The sequence below is a fragment of the Platichthys flesus genome, chromosome 5 (genome assembly GCF_949316205.1).
Source record: "Platichthys flesus chromosome 5, fPlaFle2.1, whole genome shotgun sequence".
Taxonomy (NCBI): Eukaryota; Metazoa; Chordata; class Actinopteri; order Pleuronectiformes; family Pleuronectidae; genus Platichthys; species Platichthys flesus.
In genome coordinates this window covers 21,610,675-21,627,900 of record NC_084949.1, presented here as the reverse complement: position 1 = coordinate 21,627,900, position 17,226 = coordinate 21,610,675, and the positions used below count along the sequence as shown (strand labels likewise).

General features: G+C 43.0%; 2 protein-coding genes across 6 annotated transcripts in view; one reads left to right on the top strand and one right to left on the bottom strand.

Annotated features, from left to right (window-relative positions):
- Positions 1-81: 81 nt before the first annotated feature.
- Positions 82-3,429, bottom strand: rps3a (ribosomal protein S3A). Its single transcript, XM_062387579.1, has 6 exons — positions 3,309-3,429; positions 2,580-2,683; positions 2,157-2,344; positions 796-1,004; positions 503-612; positions 82-253 (listed from the first exon to the last, which is right to left on the bottom strand). Exons 1-6 carry the CDS (start codon positions 3,368-3,370, stop codon positions 126-128), a joined length of 801 nt encoding a protein of 266 aa, XP_062243563.1. The 5' UTR covers positions 3,371-3,429; the 3' UTR covers positions 82-125.
- Positions 3,430-8,375: 4,946 nt separating this feature from the next.
- lrba (LPS-responsive vesicle trafficking, beach and anchor containing) overlaps positions 8,376-17,226 on the top strand; it is a 173,383-nt gene continuing 164,532 nt past the window's right edge. For all 5 annotated transcript variants that reach the window (XM_062387882.1, XM_062387884.1, XM_062387883.1 and 2 more), the window contains exon 1: positions 8,376-8,561. In XM_062387882.1, coding sequence (XP_062243866.1) covers positions 8,376-8,561 — 186 coding nt within the window. The remainder of the gene's footprint in view (positions 8,562-17,226) is intronic.

Sequence of the window (17,226 nt, the reverse complement as noted above, 5' to 3'; positions counted from 1 at the left end):
TTACTGATCTCTGTGCTATTGTTGTCCACATTCACAAAATGTTATAGTTCTACAATTAAAACAGAAAAGAACAAACGGTAGTTTAGTCATTTACATTTTTTATTAAATCTGTCAGGTTGTTTGCATTAGACTGTCTCCTGGATGGGGGGTTCGTAGCCGTCAGCCCTCTCCACCTTGGCTCCAGTGTCGTCACTGGTCGTCTTAGCGGCACCGCTAGCACCACCCTCGCCATGGAGCTCCATCAGTTTACCCACTGCAACAGAAGACAAGGAGTTTAGCTCAGTCTGACCAGCAAAAGTCACTGGATATTAACAATTGACATGTTTAAGTGAAATACTGCGGTGATTAAGCAGCGACCTTTCACCTCAGACCTGTTCTGAGGTCACTGAGCACGAGACAGCTTTTTGTCATGAGGGAATGTCAGCTGACTTTAATGGGCAGTGATCAGGTGATCATTTGGGATTGAAACAATATAGAGGACAAAAAAGAAAGTTTCACTTACACTCAAACTTGGGCTTCTTGAGCATCTTGACCTTGCGGACGTAGACGTCATGTAGAGGGTAGATGGACTGGCAGGCCTTCTCAATGTCCTTGCCAACGCTGTCGGGGATCCTGGAATACGACAACATACAACAAATTAATCCAAAATGCAACAACTAATTCAAATCAGCAAACCCAAAGACATCTATATCCATTCACAGCTCAAAATCCAATGAGTGCAGCCATCTTGCACCAATTACAACAATCCGGCATTCCTTTAACATGCAGTAATCATACAAACTGTACATGACTTACATTTTGTTGACGACTTCCTTCAGGTCATTGGTCTGGACCTCACGGGTCATGATTTCCATCATCTTCTTGCGGATCTGACGGACCTGCTGGTGCTGGGCGTAGGAGGTCTTCCTGATCTGGTTGTTGCGCTTCTTTGTGAAACCCACGCAGAACAGACGCAGAAGGTACCCGTCGGTGGTCTTGACATCGACATGAGCCTCAATCATAGTCTGAGTGGAGAGAAAAACATCAGCACCAATTAGAAACCAGGATAACAAGATTTGTCAAACTTCAGAGCTGCATCTTCACTGAGTTCCTTCTTTGCCCTTAATATGTGATCATAATTGAACTGTGTATATAAGCTTGTTATGTAATTATATTCTATAAACGGATATTCACAGAATCACAATGATCCAGTGTTTTTAAGCAGTTACCAGTGTATATGATGCTCTTAATCAATATCACCTTATGGCCAATTTTGCCTTCCCCTTCAACTCAATGAAATAGGAATGTGGTTATTCTAGATTAGAAGGTAGCGTTCAAACCTCATTAGTCACAGCTTCACTGTCGAAGTTTCATGCCCCTATATTTTCCTCCTCAACCATTACTGAGCAGAGGACACCCTCTACTTTATTTCTAAATAGCTTAAATGGATAGTCTTTACTGTCCGTGCTTGATTAAGTTCTCTCCTTATAATTATGAAGATACCATAAAACTGTCAACAAGCCTTGGAGGGTAAAACAAATTATGAATATATTAACTTCTTGAACAATGTTTCCCAGACTTTGACTAGAATTGTTGCCCTTTTGAACTCGTTCTGTCAAAACTGTTAATGTTACAAATCATGATTAACACCTTAAATACCCATGATTCATACTTAGATAACCAGCCGTGCATTATGTTGAATTTGTCTCTATTAATGAAAGGAGACACAGGAGTAATTTAAATGCAGATCGATGCCATTTCAATTGAATTTATTCTTATTAAAAATCGGCCCATTAGTTCTTTAACAACTTTCCAGCTATTTGACTGAAGTTAATTTAGCACCTAGAGAAGATTGTTCAATTGCCGTTTCATAAAATGTCCTGAAAAAGCAAATCTTCATATCACTGACGCTCAAGTGACACTTTCCCTGTGCGTAAATAACTATTCCTAAAATAGACCAACAATTTCTCTCCTTAGAAAACAAAGGTTGCATAATCATTAACCTTTTTTGAGGAATCCAACCTGGTCAACATTTCTCATCATGGCAACACGATTTTAAGAACTAATAAGTTAATGTTAAGTTAGTATTGGTTTAGTATTGTAGCCAAAGTCCTTCAGAACGTTAACTACAATGAAACATGGAGATCCCAAGTTCATTTTTTTAAAACAACCATTACCTGCCACTTCTTGACCATGGAGCACATCTTGTCGCGGGTCAGGTCCATGCCGTGGAAGTTGGTGAGGCAGTTCTTGCCCTGAACATCCTCGGTGATGAGCTTGAACTTGCGGCAGGCCACCTCGTCGTTCTGCAGGTCAGCCAGACTCACCTCGAACACACGTCCCTTCAGACCATCAGAGGCAATTCCTGGATGATGGCAAGGGAAACAAGTTAAAACGGGGAAAGACGTGGACCTGTCACACTGGGAGTAATGACCAGTGGAATGGGTGGCCATATGCATTTTGGAAGCATGGTCATATGTTCACATGTCCAATGCTCATTTATATCCCATTTTACAAACACATTCCTGATGACAGCCCCATGTACAGAAACCATCCAAACTGTATCACACACATGACTTAATAAAACCATGACTACTTACTGGTTCCCTGAGTCCTGGTGACCAAGGTCTTGCCAATATTGCGGATGTTGAACATGGCGGGTGCCTTGACATCGTACCAGTCCTTCTTGGAGAAAGGGTCCACGCTGCAGAGGAAGGAGAGGCGGTTAGATGACGGGACATTACAATCCCCAGGTCAGCAGCGTCCATGTGAGTGCACGGGTCAGAGCGCCTGTGAGCAGGCTTCAGAGGCTGACTGGCTGCGGGTTAACTGGTTTACCAAGCCCCGACTTACAGGGAACCAGTCCAGGTGGCGTGAACCAGCATTGAGAGTTTGACGTCTACCAAACCAACTCACTAGAGATCAGTCAAAACAATCAGGTTGTCTTAATAGCATTTCTGTTAGCTAACTGCTGGCTAGTTTGACTGCCATGCTAACGACTAAGCTAAGCTAACGCCATGCTAACATTTGGGAAAAAATCGTCGCTGTTTGCACACGCGAGGCCAAACTCTCATATTTATCAACTGACTAAAAAAGAATTTAAATAAAACATAGGTTTATCCAAGCCTTGACTTCAAGCTTCAGACTGAAACCAGACTATGCTACCGGATCTCCAGCGCCACTGAGGCCGGCGCCGATGAGACGAGCACCGGCCCCCGCGGATCATCCACCTCTAATCGGCTTCATCCTTCACATTTCTCGCACCCAAATGGCCCCGGTGCAAAGAACGAAGCATGTTCGGTGTGTCTGAGCGTAAATGGGCTACTTACATCTTCTTCTTGGCACCTTTCTTGCCGCCTTTGGTCAGCCTCTTATTCTTGCCGACTGCCATGTTGGCTACAGGGAGTGAAAGAGGAAGAAGGTGGAAATCCCGCGAGAGTTAAAGAAGCAGAAACCCTGAGACTTGAGTGTGATCTCGCGAGTCTTTGTTGACTCCTCGGGCTCCCCCTGCTGGTGAAAACTAATATCTTTCCTCTGTGTAGTCTATTGAACTAAATACTTTATATTTTAAGTATATTCATAGATGATACAGACAATGACGTTTAATGATTCATGTTTAACTTTATATTTACATAAATACATTTTTAGTACTGGAAAGGTCATTCATTTTTATCCAAACTAAAATAACAAAAAACAAACATTATATAAAATATTGAATTATTAACATGATACGTTACTCGATACTACAGATGGTTGTGTACAGGTGCAGCCTGCTTTTATTTGATGGGTGATATATGCAATCAATGTTTCAGCAAGCCAATGATGGATAATTTGCCATTTTTTTAGCATACCACATTGCAACATGATATATATATATAAAAAAACTTGAGAAAGTGTGGATATGTGTTTTCAGGACTTCTGTTGGGGGGGGGGATATATGTGACAGATAAAGCAAAAAATTACTTTGTTATCTGTTTCTGAAATATTTTGAAATATACATTATTTTAAAACTGAAAAACATATAAAGCTTTTTTTTTTTTTTTAATCCAAGTATCTTGTAACGGTGCCATGATCCTTGATCCTTGACCCCCCCATCAGGACAATCCAGTCTCTAGGTGTGTTCACGTCATGAAGGTGTGTTATCCACCCACTCTGTTGCTATAACAAAGGGGAGAATGTTGTCTGTTGGTAAAACGCGGGTGCAGTTTAACCTTCCTAAATGTAGCTCTGTTTAAAACAACAACCCTGCAATTAATTCCACTTCGATGACGTCTAGGAGAGTTTATTCAACTTCACAATCATTTTTAAATGATGCAGTATATGGTGCTGTAGAATCATTATGTATTTTATACAGAGGCAAGGGTATTTACCACTCTTTGATGAAAGTGGGGTGGACAAAACAATAGAAATACCTGTCAGTTATGAGTCTGCATTAGTTTAGCTGGGTGTACCTAATAAACTGTCAACAGAGGGTTAAATTCAAAATGTAAACTCTGTTCATAGTTGTCAGTGTTTTTGAGGGGTAGTCATACGGATGATGCAGGCAGACTGCTGGGATGTTATACTCCATGTTTATTACTATTCCTCAGGGTGTTAAATGACTGTTGATCAGACAGTTGGCGAAGTAAACACACTTGTATGTTCCTATCTGAAAGAGGAAATGGAGCTTCGGCAAATACCTAAATATTAAATCTAAATGTCTGCTGTATTGTTTGTCAATGGTATATTAATGGCTTGTGTGAGATGTGTGGTCTGTTTGGAGTTTTCTGTCTTCACCATTAATGCACTTTTCTCAGATTTCTGTGTATTTTCAAATGAATCTTTATTGCTTTAGTCAGACACAAACTGAAAATGCAGCTTTTTGCTATCACTCATTGATTTAACTGTTGTTCTATATCCTAGGTTATGTGCAGAAATCATAACATTATACTTGGACAGTAAGACTTTAAAACAAAGGACGGCAGGGAGTATGCAAAAGATGATCATTATCTCTACAGAGCCCTGTTAGAAAAACTAATGAGGCAGGTTTCTGTTCGATCCAAAAGGTCAGCAAAGGCTTATCAAGGTCTAATTTTGAAAAGTCTACATTTGAGCTGCAGAAAAAACAGTCCTCTGATTTTCAGGTCATTACATCAGAGACGGGGCCCCTGCGTCTCTTGGGTGGTGCTGCCAGCTTCCATGACTCCCGGGCTCCCCGAGGCCTCGGCTACAGTTTACTGCGAGGTCAGTGGCAACGGTGACGCCAGCTGCCTGTGGGACAACAACACTCATAGCTGCTGGGGCCTTCCTTGCAGGAACAAATATGAAGTCACCTGTGCGAGCAGAGAAAAGGGAAGGGACAAATAACACACCAGCGTTATTAGAAAACTGTATCCATTGCGTTATCACCTTTCTGTTTGTATTTGATTGTGATTCTCCCACTCATGCAATATCCGACATGGGACGACCCGTGCCCGTCCTCCACTCAGCTATCACTCACGTCAAGGGTTATTGGAGATGATTTGAAAAGGCAAGCAGTGCAGAGCTGTCACTTTGCTTTATTGTTTGGTTTTCATTCCCTCCGCTGCATGATGTCTGTCAATGTGCTGTTGTGCTTCAGAAAAAACTAAGTTCAACATGTCAAACCCCCCCCGCTCTGTGTGCTGTCGGAGCGCAAAGCAATGTTCAACATCACAATACATGTGTCCCTGTGGGGGTTTATACTGTAGGTATGTTTTATTATTTATGGCATTTGTGCATTTGATCTAATCTGTGGCATGATTTCGAGTTTTCTGATTCTTTTATATAAAGTCATATAACATCTTAAAAATAAGGGTTCCAATCTCTTAAGGGTTTATTGTTCTGCCAGACAGTTTGTAGACATGTATCATGGGAGGTCAAATAACCACCAGGTTCAGTTTCTGTGAAGGTGCCTGATGAGGTGATGGGCATTCAGAGCTTCCTGATGGTTATCTGTGAGCGACACGTCCTTCAGAACCAGGTCAGCTCTGTAAGTGACTGCACAGATCAGCCCCTGCACCGTGAGTTTGAAACCCTTCCTTCAGGCCGGGGATTTAGAGCAGCCTGTTATAAGTGCAACAGAAGTAAAGGGTACTTTTCCATATGCAAAAAACCTGCATAATTTGCACATGTAATGTTAGCATTAGAATTATAGTAATTTTTTTTGACCAATATTGTGCAGTTGAGCTTTGTTTAAAATGTTAGAGGAGACATCCTAGTTTTTGTATTCAAGTACGTATTGTTGTTATGTTTTAACTGTTTTGTTGACTTTTGTTTTGTGCACCTGAAGTCAACTTTCTGTCTGTCGGTTTTCCTGTCGGAAAGCAAATCCCCAGCATGGCCTCAACTTTCAACTTTCAACTTGAACCGCAATATTTACTTTGCATTTGCATACATGTGTCTGTGCAGAGAAAATGGCCGGTGTATATGTTATCTTTGTTTTCACTGAACGTGAAACTGTAAACCTGCTTTCAGACCTTCCCTGAGCACTGGAGATCCTTCGAGTGAGAGCCCCCGGACTTCTCTGCCTGGAGTTCCTCCTGAGGTCATGTCTGAAAACGGCTTATGTGATGGGTGTTTGTGAGAAGGAGTAAAGGTTTTGTCAGGTCTGAACACAGCTCCGTCAACACGAGTCCAGCATTGACGCTCTCATCTCTAAAGGCCGCTGCACACATAGAGGGTTTTCAACTGTTTAACTGATTTTAACAACGTGGGAGACCACAGACATAATGACAGATTTAACTGATTTTTAATCTTATAATCTTCAGAACACACACACACTGGACGTTTGGCCAGAACGTACAACAAAGTCATCCCCTCCCTCCTCTTCAGTTTGTTTATGGCGGGTTGGCAAACAACGTACGCATATTACCATCACCCTCTGAACTGGCGTGTCTTCTTACTTCAGCTGAAAGACAAACATGGAGGAGGACAATCTTCTTGTGTTATGTTATATTTTAAAGCGGAAAAAATAAAACTGCTCATTTTGAACCAGGAGCTGGAGGTGGGTTGTAAATGTGACGGTAGGTCACATCCTGTTGGTGACCCTTCCCGGACAGCTCCCTGCTGATTATCAAGATGGGGAAGATTCCCACTCAATCGGTAGCATTAAGATCACTTTGAAAACCCCCCACACTTCAGGATTAGTTGGGCAGATAATGAGCGTCAGGTTATCCCCAGTCAGCCCTTGCGATTGTCCGAAGGGGGGATTTGATTATCCTCTAGTCTGGTGAGCCGCAGCCCTAAAGCTTCTTTTTTAATATATATTTAATTTGGGCCTTTATTGGACAGGCCAGAGTTTGGTGGTGAAAGCCCCCCCCCCCCCCCCCCCCCCCCCACACACACACACTTCTCCCTAAATGAATAATGCACCAACTAGCAGCAACAATTAGCATCTGCATATCAATCCAAGATTAATGCCAAGGAGAACCAGGGGCCCATGAGCACATGTTCCGCCCCCGGGGCATTGAAACGGGTCAGTCCGGCTCTGGTGTGACTACCTGTTAGATCTATACGTGTGCGTGTGTGTGTATGCATGTGGGTGCGTGTGTACGCATGTGTGTGTGTATGCATGTGTGTGTGCGTGCGTGCGCGTCGTGCACCTGAACGTCTCACCTGCCCTCGAGCTCGAGCAGCCCGAGCTCCGCACTGCGCATGCTCCGCTGGCTGAACTGCTACACTGTCATGGCGGTGGCGAGCTGAAGCTGCCGGGGGTGAATCAGGAAGAGAACGCGGCGCCGCTGGCTCATCGCTGACATTTCACCGAAGTGTGCGGAGCTCGCCGGGGAGGGACAGAGCACACACCCCTGTCCTCAATCGACTTCTCCCGGAGCTCGCTGCCTGGGACTCGCCTCCTTCCCCCTTTTTTTTGGACTCTCCTCTCCAGTTGGTGAGTTTCCTTCGCGCAGCCCCGCTACCTGTCAACTGTGCGCGGACAGAAAGCAACTTCCACACGGACACGTTCAAGTCCCCGTGTCCCCGTTCCAGCCGAGTGACCGAGCTCCGGCTCACCTGCTTCCCCTCCCTCCCTCCTACCTGCCCCGCTTTCCCCCTCCGTCTTTCAGCGGCATTAATCCACCCGCCTGCTATCGAGTTACGCAGCGGGGAGAGGAGCTGTGCGCCGCGGAGAGGAGCGGCTGATCACCCACCAACAAATACCCGACCAGCGCTTCTTCCTCGCCCGCTCTCCAGGTCCATTCCCCCCGTGGTTTTGGATGGGGAGGGCAGCGTTGAGCCTGCGAGCCCGCGGACCGTCAACCACCCAGCCGAAGGGGACATAAACCCGACGCTTTTCCTCTCCTCCCGACGCCGGCTGCACCGCCACAACCGCCGGGGGAGGTGAACAGGTGCCTCACCTGTGAACGCCACCTGTCCCGTCCGTCCTTCCTTCCGTAGCCATGGCTAGCGAGGAGGCGGCGGGCGCTGCTCAGCCAGGGGATGGCAAGGACGGGAGACCGGGCGCCGTGCAGCTCAACCCCGCGGTGCCCATCCGGGGGATCAGGATGAAATTCGCCGTGCTGGCCGGCCTGGTGGAAGTTGGGGAAGTTTCCAACCGGGACATCGTGGAGACCGTGTTCAACCTGGTAAGCTGATTATGGGAGCTCAGAGTAGGCCTGCGATAGATGGGACTGTCACGGTGGAGGAACATGCGGGTCTGACATTGTTATTCTCAGGAGTTGCACTTTACTTTAGCACCGGTTTATATTGATCAATCATCTACCTGTGAGTATATGATGGGAGCATTGCAATGACCCATAAACACTTATTACCCTAGGTTCTAATATGTCACTGGCGGATCTAGGATTTTTCTGAATCGGGGGGCCACACTTTACTCAGGGGGCCCAATTAAACATCCAATATTCATGCGCAACTCCTCAATTAGTAAAGTGCACATACGACTCATTTCTGGTTCACTGTTACTTATTTTACTGTGAACAAATCCACATTGAATATATTTTTTAATTTGTGTACTTAAATTAAAACATTTTTGTGTCATATTTATTGTTAGTGAAACGTTTTTAAAAATAGAAAAAGAAAAGGCATGTTGCATGGACAGTTCCCCAGGAGTCTTCTCTGTTGCCTTTATTAACACTTAAATATTGTGTCTCACCGTTTCTCTTTATTTCTTATTCTAATTGTCATACTGTGTGTGGCATTTTGTTAACACGTGCTGTTGCTTAGTGTTTAACTGAATCAGACACGATGACTAGTGTCGGGATCATCATGGCACAGAAGCTGTGGCACAGTTGGTTGCTTTTTGTGACATATCCAGGTCAGTCACAGTGTGTGTGTGTGTGAGTGTGTGTTTGCGCCTATCTGTCGACTACCTGTTGCTCACCCTTAAACTCCTCACCCTGCGCTCTCCTCCTGTCTGCAGCCCCGATAGCTCCTTCGGCTGCTGGAGTAATGACATGATTCTGCTGCACCTGCATGTGAATGAATGAAGCTCCCCGTAACCAGGAAGTGTAGCGTGAAGGAGAGAGTGTGCTTGGCTGGGTAGGAGGGAGAGAGAGAGACAGAGGGAGAGAGAGGGAGGAGAGGTGAAGGAGGGAGGATAGGTGAAGGGGAAACCTGCGGAACTGCTTTGTCACTGTGGCAACACAATGAGCGGAGTGGTGTTCAGTGAGGGAGACTCATCCTCCGTGTCCTCAGTCATGACACCAGCCCCCACAGTGGAGGCGAGTGAACTGTAGTGGACACTTCCCCTCATGTCACAAACTTTTAGCACCATACACAAAGTTATTCTGTTATCCAGCTCGCGTGATAACCTTCTAGTCATTGTAGCTGCTAAATGATTAATTCAATGAATGTTCTTATACAAGCAGTCAAATATGAGGTTTTATGATCACATTTTTTACTGATTAATAACAAAGTACAGAAGTTCACATGCTGCTGAAACAGTTTACAACAGGGATGGTGAGCTCACGAAATCCAATATATTCATGAAATCATTAACTCAAATACAGAAGTCCTGGATTTTCAGACCATTCTTCTAACACGATATCCCAGTATGCAATGATGTTGGATCTGGCCCGATTAGGTCGACCTATCATATGTTAAAGTCATACAATATTTAAAAATCTGACTCAAACCGGTGTTTCAAGGTCACTTTGCACTTGGCCCGTGCCGAATCCTGCATAGAGTGTCTGCTCTTGACTAATATTATTATCCACAGAGAGTTAATCATCAAACAGGCACAGACAGGTTGATTCTGTGAGGAAATACATGTTTCTTTATACAACAAACAACATTATTTAAGTGTGCAATAGAGCGCAGAATCATTGCCAATTGTGAATTTTTAATAAATACAGGTTGAAATCGGTTTCGAGTAGAAAATTATAATGGTATAAACCCCTAAAAAAAATCTTTTATTTTAATTAGAGTTAAATATTGGTTGGAATAATTGTGTCTTTGGCTGCAAAGTTCAGTTCTGTGTGTCAGTTATTACCGTTGTTAGAAGGAGAAACCTACCACTGCAAATACGAACAAGGAAAGTGAAAAAAAAAGATTATTACAAGGAAATATTGTTTTCTCTTCCCAAATACAACTAGAGGAGGCCACCAATCAGTGCATGTTTTGTTGTGTTTTCTCTGGTCTGGAAAAAAGTCATAAATATTTCACCAAATGAGCTGGAGAGACAACCAAGCATATGTTTGGACAGAAATATCAGAGAGCAGCTCCGCGTGGGTCCCTGGGACCCCGTGTTTAGCTTGGTCAGCATCGTTTCAGAGCTTTTAGAGACGACACTGTGCATTTCATTAAACTCACCACGCTGTGCTCACATTGTCTCACGCTGCACATCTTGTAACAGGCTCGCTGCAAGACTCCTGCACTGCTTTTGGTTAAATGCAACTTCGTTTTCTCAAGACAATAACCTAAAAAAATGGATTGCGTGACTTAAAATAGTGTTTGTTGTGATTTGTGACACATGTACTTGGATTATAAACACCAGGATTTGCTTTGAAGAAAGGAACTCATTATGGGGGCTCTGTTTCTGCCTGGAGTCAGGGCTTTACTAAACGGGGAGGAAGAGTGTATCTCATGTCTGTAGTCACTGGAGTTGTACCTTATGTTATGCTGTTGGTTTTCCTCCGTGTCAACATTTAGCTACTATTTGTGTGTCAGATGAAAGTGAAAGTATCAAACTATTTTAGTTGTCCTCTTTAAAATAACTTTATTTAAACTGGTACCCATGAAACGCGATCACATGAAGTGTAGTTAGAGACAGTTTCATATTCACCTGCTGAGGAACATTAGTTGTCTTGTCACGGCTTGTCAGGTCTTACCTGTCTTGATTGACAAAGACAGTCTGTTTAAAACACTCATTGGACTGGAAGCAATACATTACATTGAGTTTACAAAGTATTTAGACAGCGAAGCAAGAAAAGTAAATAGAAGCTTGAACACATACAAGCAGTAATGTGTCAGTAAAAATAAATGTACAAGAAAAATAAAGGTGAAAAGAGTAAAAACTGTGCTTTTCTATTTCACAATTTGATACACATTTATGTAACTAAATGTATCGTTAGATGTATAAAATATAATAACTTATATTATATTTAATCAAATTTATCTGGGCACTGTGAAGATGAATCAAACTTGTCTTCTGACCAGTTTGCTATTAAAACAGTGTAAACTATCTAATACACGAGGGGTTACTTGATTCTGCTGAGACTAAACTTCCTGCCTCACACCTCTGCTGCTTTCTGTCACGTTCATCATTTAGTCTGCGGATTCACAATAACCCCCAAAACCATTGCGATAAAACACGAGGCAGCCCACAGGATCACTACAGCTGATTAGACAGTGTGTGTCCTGCACCTCACAGAGAGAGACGGCTGAACAAAAGTAACCAGAGCCACAATTGGACGCCTATTTCTGGCTTCCTGTCAGATGCCCTGTCCAATGGTCCCTGGGCCGCAGTGTGGTGTGTCAGCGCTTAAGTCTTTTGAGCTCTGTAAATATTTGACTTTTTTTCACCGGTCGTTGCTTTACTCTATCTTGTGAGGCACGTGTGTGTGCAGTCCCAGGTTGTGTGTGCTGTGGGTGGGTGTGTGTGCACTGTGCTGAAAGCGGCTACCCACAGTGTTACAGGAAGCGGCAGGTTGGATCTTCTTGGTCTACCAACAGAAACAAATGATGAAAGCTGCAAGGAGCTGCAAAGTTGGGTTTCGATTCTCAGGTGTGTTGTCGGGAACAAACACTAACTACTGATTTATCCGTCAGCGTCTGTCGACAAAGAGCGGTTGGCAGACAGTTTTGAAAAAAAGTGCATGCAGGGCAATGAGAAGCTGCAGATTTGATCCTCAACATGCACTTGTATAGGAGAAAAAGCAAAGATTTCCCTCTTTAAAGCCTATGATCCAGTTTTAGGACACCTCAGGGGGCACAATGACTATTAGAACATGATCGAAGAGTGCAGAGGTCATGGTGCTAAGACCTTTATGATAATCCTGTATATCTGTAATGAATATATGTAAGAATGAATGTCTCCTCACTCTTAACAGATGCTCTGCCTTCATCTGCCCAGCTCAGATCTATTTCTGTGTCAACTTGCAATGCAGTAAATCGCCTTATAAAACAATAAAAAGTCTGATGCAGCATGACCTGTTTGCTCAATCTATTCTGATACCAGTGTTTCTGTGACAGAGCCGACAGGGCCTGATAATATCTGGCTTCCATTTTATCGTTTGAGCCGCCGTTGATCCTCTCAAATTAAATATGGGCTTTAATTTGGAGTCATCGGCTGCACAGAGCAGAGCTGCTTTTTAACACAGTGCTCTGTAAACCATTGACCAAGAGAAAGGTCTCTGGTTATAGCGATGACTCAATGTTTTCCCTACATTTAGTTTACCATTTAGTGTATACTGCAAAGTAGGGCTGCGGGATACGTCCAAAATCAAGAGGTCATTTCACATCAGGATAACGATGTCATTATGCGTGACACAAAATGTTTCTCGACCCAGTAACTTGGCACCGTGTCTCTGGGACTGTAACTTGTCTCCTTCCGTCCTCAAGTGCCTTTTCCTTCATGCTGTGCTGCGTCCTGCATTGTTCTAGTCTAGGTTTTGTCATGGTGTCACCAGCGTACTTTTATGTGGCTCAATCCATACACACTTTAAATGTTTCACGTTATGTGGATTTAGAAAAAAGGAATACACCTTGTCGTGTGCTCTGTGTAATTCTATTTGTGTCAAAAGCACTGTTTGTTCAGTGTTATTTCGAGGTGTCGGAACATTCACAGCATCTGTTTGATTTTTGTGTTGTAGCCCACTTTCTCCTCCGTTGTTCTGATGTTGACACTGAGGATCCTCCGGTGAGACAGGCTGTCACAAGTGGAATTATTTGTTCTAAACTGCGTCTTCACCGGTTATTTACTCACCACTGCACAAAGGAACCATGCATGTTTAGTTGCTGTTTTACTTTTGGTATTAGTAGTTTTCGGCTGATTTTTCAGTGACTAACCAGGAGCTAAGGCTGGCACCTGTTATTTGTGAGATAACTTGTAAACACTGAGGTAACTGATGATGTAAAGAACATCTATTCAAGACATTTTTGCTATAATCAAAGACCTTTTAAAATCACAATTCCCTGAAACACTTATTTTCGTGTTTTCATTGAACTAACCTTTTTAAAGCCAAAGTTATCATTTTAGTCTTTCAGATTCATCTTTTGACATAAGTATTATTTTTAGTAATAATAACAAGTTCTATATATTTGGCTGTATTTATTATAAAGTTGTAAATGCTTTCTAGCATACTCTTGAGCTTCGATTGATTTAAATGTTGTATTTGAAAATTTGGCCTATTGAACTAGTTGTCACTGCAGTGGCATTGAAACTATTACTCATAGGATCACGATGGCAGCTTGTTGTAAAGCCCAGCCCTAATGTGCACTTGTTGTTGACAGTAATGCAGCAAACGCACAAACTCTCCCTTCAGCTGCTTCCAATCTTAACACAAGTGCCAGGGGAGCGAGGGCGATCCTGGTCCGCTCTGCGGGCTGGCGTCGGCCGCTCTGCCAGTAACAAAGAGCCCTCTAATCTGACACATGAATGAAACCCTGTATCTGCTCCTCGCTCTGTTATCTGTCGCATCAGCCCCACTGCACGTCACACCTTTTACCTTTTCTCCACCGTGGCTAAAAGCGGCGTGAAGCACTCGAGGCGTGTTGTCTATATAAGCAACCCTGTTTATGGTCCTGAGATGGGGAAGCAGGTTTTTTTCCCACTTCACTGTCGTCGTTTTTTTTTCATTTCCCTTAAAGAAAAGAAGGTATTTTTTGTGGCCTTTTCCCCATTTTGCTCCAGCTGTTGTGGTGAAATCAACACAATGAGCATCTTGAGAACACAGGTGGGACCATCCAGCACTGTTGATAAGCCGTAACTGGTTCTACATCTACTGACACGTCAGTTTTCTGTTTGCTTGCCTAGTGTGTCACTATTTCGCCCCGAAGCAGATCAGATAAATTACCCATCGTGAGTCCTTGTCACCTGCTGTGTGCTGACAAAACAGGCAGATGGCCTCGGATTCATCAATGTTTGAACGACGTGTCATTTAAGATCCTATGATGTGTAACGCAGGACAATTGTAGAGATGATGGTCATGAGAGAACTTGTGTTAAATGTATTTTGAGGCTTTGAAGCAAACTGAAATATCTCTGAGGAGGAAGTTAAGCTACTTCAACAAAAAAGTCAATATTTCAAACAGTCATTATCACAGAATATTAATTTTGTCAGTGTAAAAACTATTTGGCAAGTTAGTGCTTAAACACCTCCAAATTGTAATAAGACATATGGCTGATGCTCTAAGCTGCTGGAGGCTTTTTGTACCATGACACAAAATTGTTGAACCCACTACAGAACAAAAACAGTTATCTCAAATAGCTTTTCTGTTTATTTGTCGACTTATAGCTTTGCACTGGAATATAATCTATTTCTCCTCCAGATGTGTTTCTTTTCAACGTCTTAGTCTAAAGAACACACAGTAGAAAAAGTCATATTTACTTTTAAGCCGGTTTAAAAATCCCAATGTTTCCTATGGGACAATCCGTCTGAGGAGAAAAACCAGTAACCTATATGTATATATATCTGTGGCTGTGTATCTGGGTAGTTTTGTATCTCTCCACATAATCCACTCAACTTCCAGTTTGCTTCTTGCCTTGGTTAAATAGCTGACAGTTTAGTGAAAGATTAACCTGTTCCACATTTTTTCCTCTGCACCCCGCTGCAGTGTTGTTTCAGGAAGCAAGGGCCATAATGAGATCTACCACTCGGCCTCCAATTCTCCTTCTTTATTGTGTCTTCTATAAACAGTGCCAGCTCACACATGCATGCAAACAGAATGCCTCTGTTTATGATGGAGGAAACTGGGAACAGGAAGTGTTGGTGGAGGCTCTCAAAGAACAACAATGCGATCATTAAACTGAAACTCTGAGTCGGCCACAGGGGTGACGAGAAACTGCACTTTCATGCCTTTTTCATTGGTGGACTAATACTAAACGGGTGGCTGGGACCAGTTCACCCAAAGGAAAAAACATTTAGTTACTTACAAATCTAGGCAGACATCTCACAGACCGCTAATTTTCTTTCTTTTTTCAATGTGTAGTGAGCAGCGCTTTTGTCTTGATATGGAGCTTTTTTTGTGGTTGCTACTGGTTTTGCATTTGGCCTTTTTATTTTTCACCTGCTGTGTACTGATGGGATGACTGTGTTTATATAAAGCTCCTTTCCAGAAAAACCCATGGATACAATCAGCATTCACCCCCCGGGTCAAATGACTCAGGTTTTAATGGGCAGTGACAGAAACACGACACCCAGGTGGAGGCCATATCTTCTTCCTTATTTTGGCCGTTCAGATGCTGACGCAGAACCTTTTTCCAGAGCAAGGTTATGACGTACATTGAACCTCTGCAGGTTGGAGAGTAAATCCATTAACGTTTGTGTACTTCCTTTTTTTTTTTATCTTGGTGAAACACTGACACGATGGTGAGTTGGAAGAGCTTCTTGGTTCTCTCAAATTTTTGAACATGACTCTCAGGGGGTGGAAAAGAGAACCTCCTCTACTGGCAATTGGAAAGGAGTCAATCGCCTATTTTATTAAGTTCACCTGCGTTTAAATACCCTTTATACCCTCTAATTTGATTTAAACCAGGTACAAGATTTTTAGGTGAATATCTGAAACCGTGATATCTTTGTTGGTTGTTGCTCAGTGGTTACTGCCTCAACAAAATCACTAAACCAAGACATATCTTTTTCAAACGCAGCACTACACCAGGCTCCTGTACATTTACCTTTGCTCTTGGCTATGAATCTCATTGTCATTGTTGATTTCACCTTCACGCGCATCCAGTGGATAAGTAAGTTGCACCGTTGATAATCAGCTGAAAATGCAGTGTACACTAACATACATAAACACACACACGCCCGCATGTTAACACTGTTGACATGCTGGAACACTATAGCCAAGCTTTTGGCTAAACAGAAAGCGGTATTAACCTCCTGGCACACAATCTTCTCCTCACAGCGGGGGGTGTAATGATATGCTAATGCTGCCTGCCTGCTGGCCAAGTTTCAATGTTAAATCCTCACAAAATGTGTGAATATTAAAACATAATAATAAATGCTCTTCCTTTTGTATGAGAATTACAGTGTCGAAGTCTTAAGCTGTTGTCCCTCCTTAGTGTTGTTGTTGTCAGATTAATTGAAAGTCTTAATATCTTTAACGCATAAAAAGGAAACCATGTTATATTGCTTTAATCGCTGTTTGTCTATAAAGGTGTTTTAAGACAAACTCCAGAAAGTGTCAGGACGTGTTATGTTTCACTTGTGAAGGAGCAGCAGGAGACTGTTTGACCTTCTGTCCCGACCAGCTACTTGTCAGAACTTTCTCGACTACACTCGACCCTTTGCTTGCATATATTAAATGCTGTTACGTGTTCAACCAGCATTTACAGTTGGTATTTGAAATGACGTGAGCCAACGCAGCCGGCTAACACGCAGTCAGGAGCATGCTGCTCACTCCCTGTGGTCTCCGGGCAGCACTGAGGGCACAATGAGGTCAAAGATGATTCAGTGTTTTGCTACGATTCCCTCTTTGGTTTGTTCTTAATTCATGAAGATGTCTTCATTGCCCACTATTCCCTCCACATCGTGCCATGCTCTTCATTTTATAATTGAATAGATAGTGGTGACGAAATCCAACCATGTTTCACTTCAGACAGATCAACCTTTGTGGAGCCGGCCTGTTA

Bases quoted from the DNA above. Each gene is read 5' to 3' on its own strand.
- rps3a (XM_062387579.1), bottom strand. From the start codon at position 3,370: ATGGCAGTCGGCAAGAATAAGAGGCTGACCAAAGGCGGCAAGAAAGGT. The intron at 613-795 runs GTAAGTCATGTA...GTCGTATTCCAG, and splicing joins AAGGAAGTCGTCAACAAAAT to GATCCCCGACAGCGTTGGCA. The intron at 254-502 runs GTAAGTGAAACT...CTTCTGTTGCAG, and splicing joins CAAGAAGCCCAAGTTTGAGT to TGGGTAAACTGATGGAGCTC.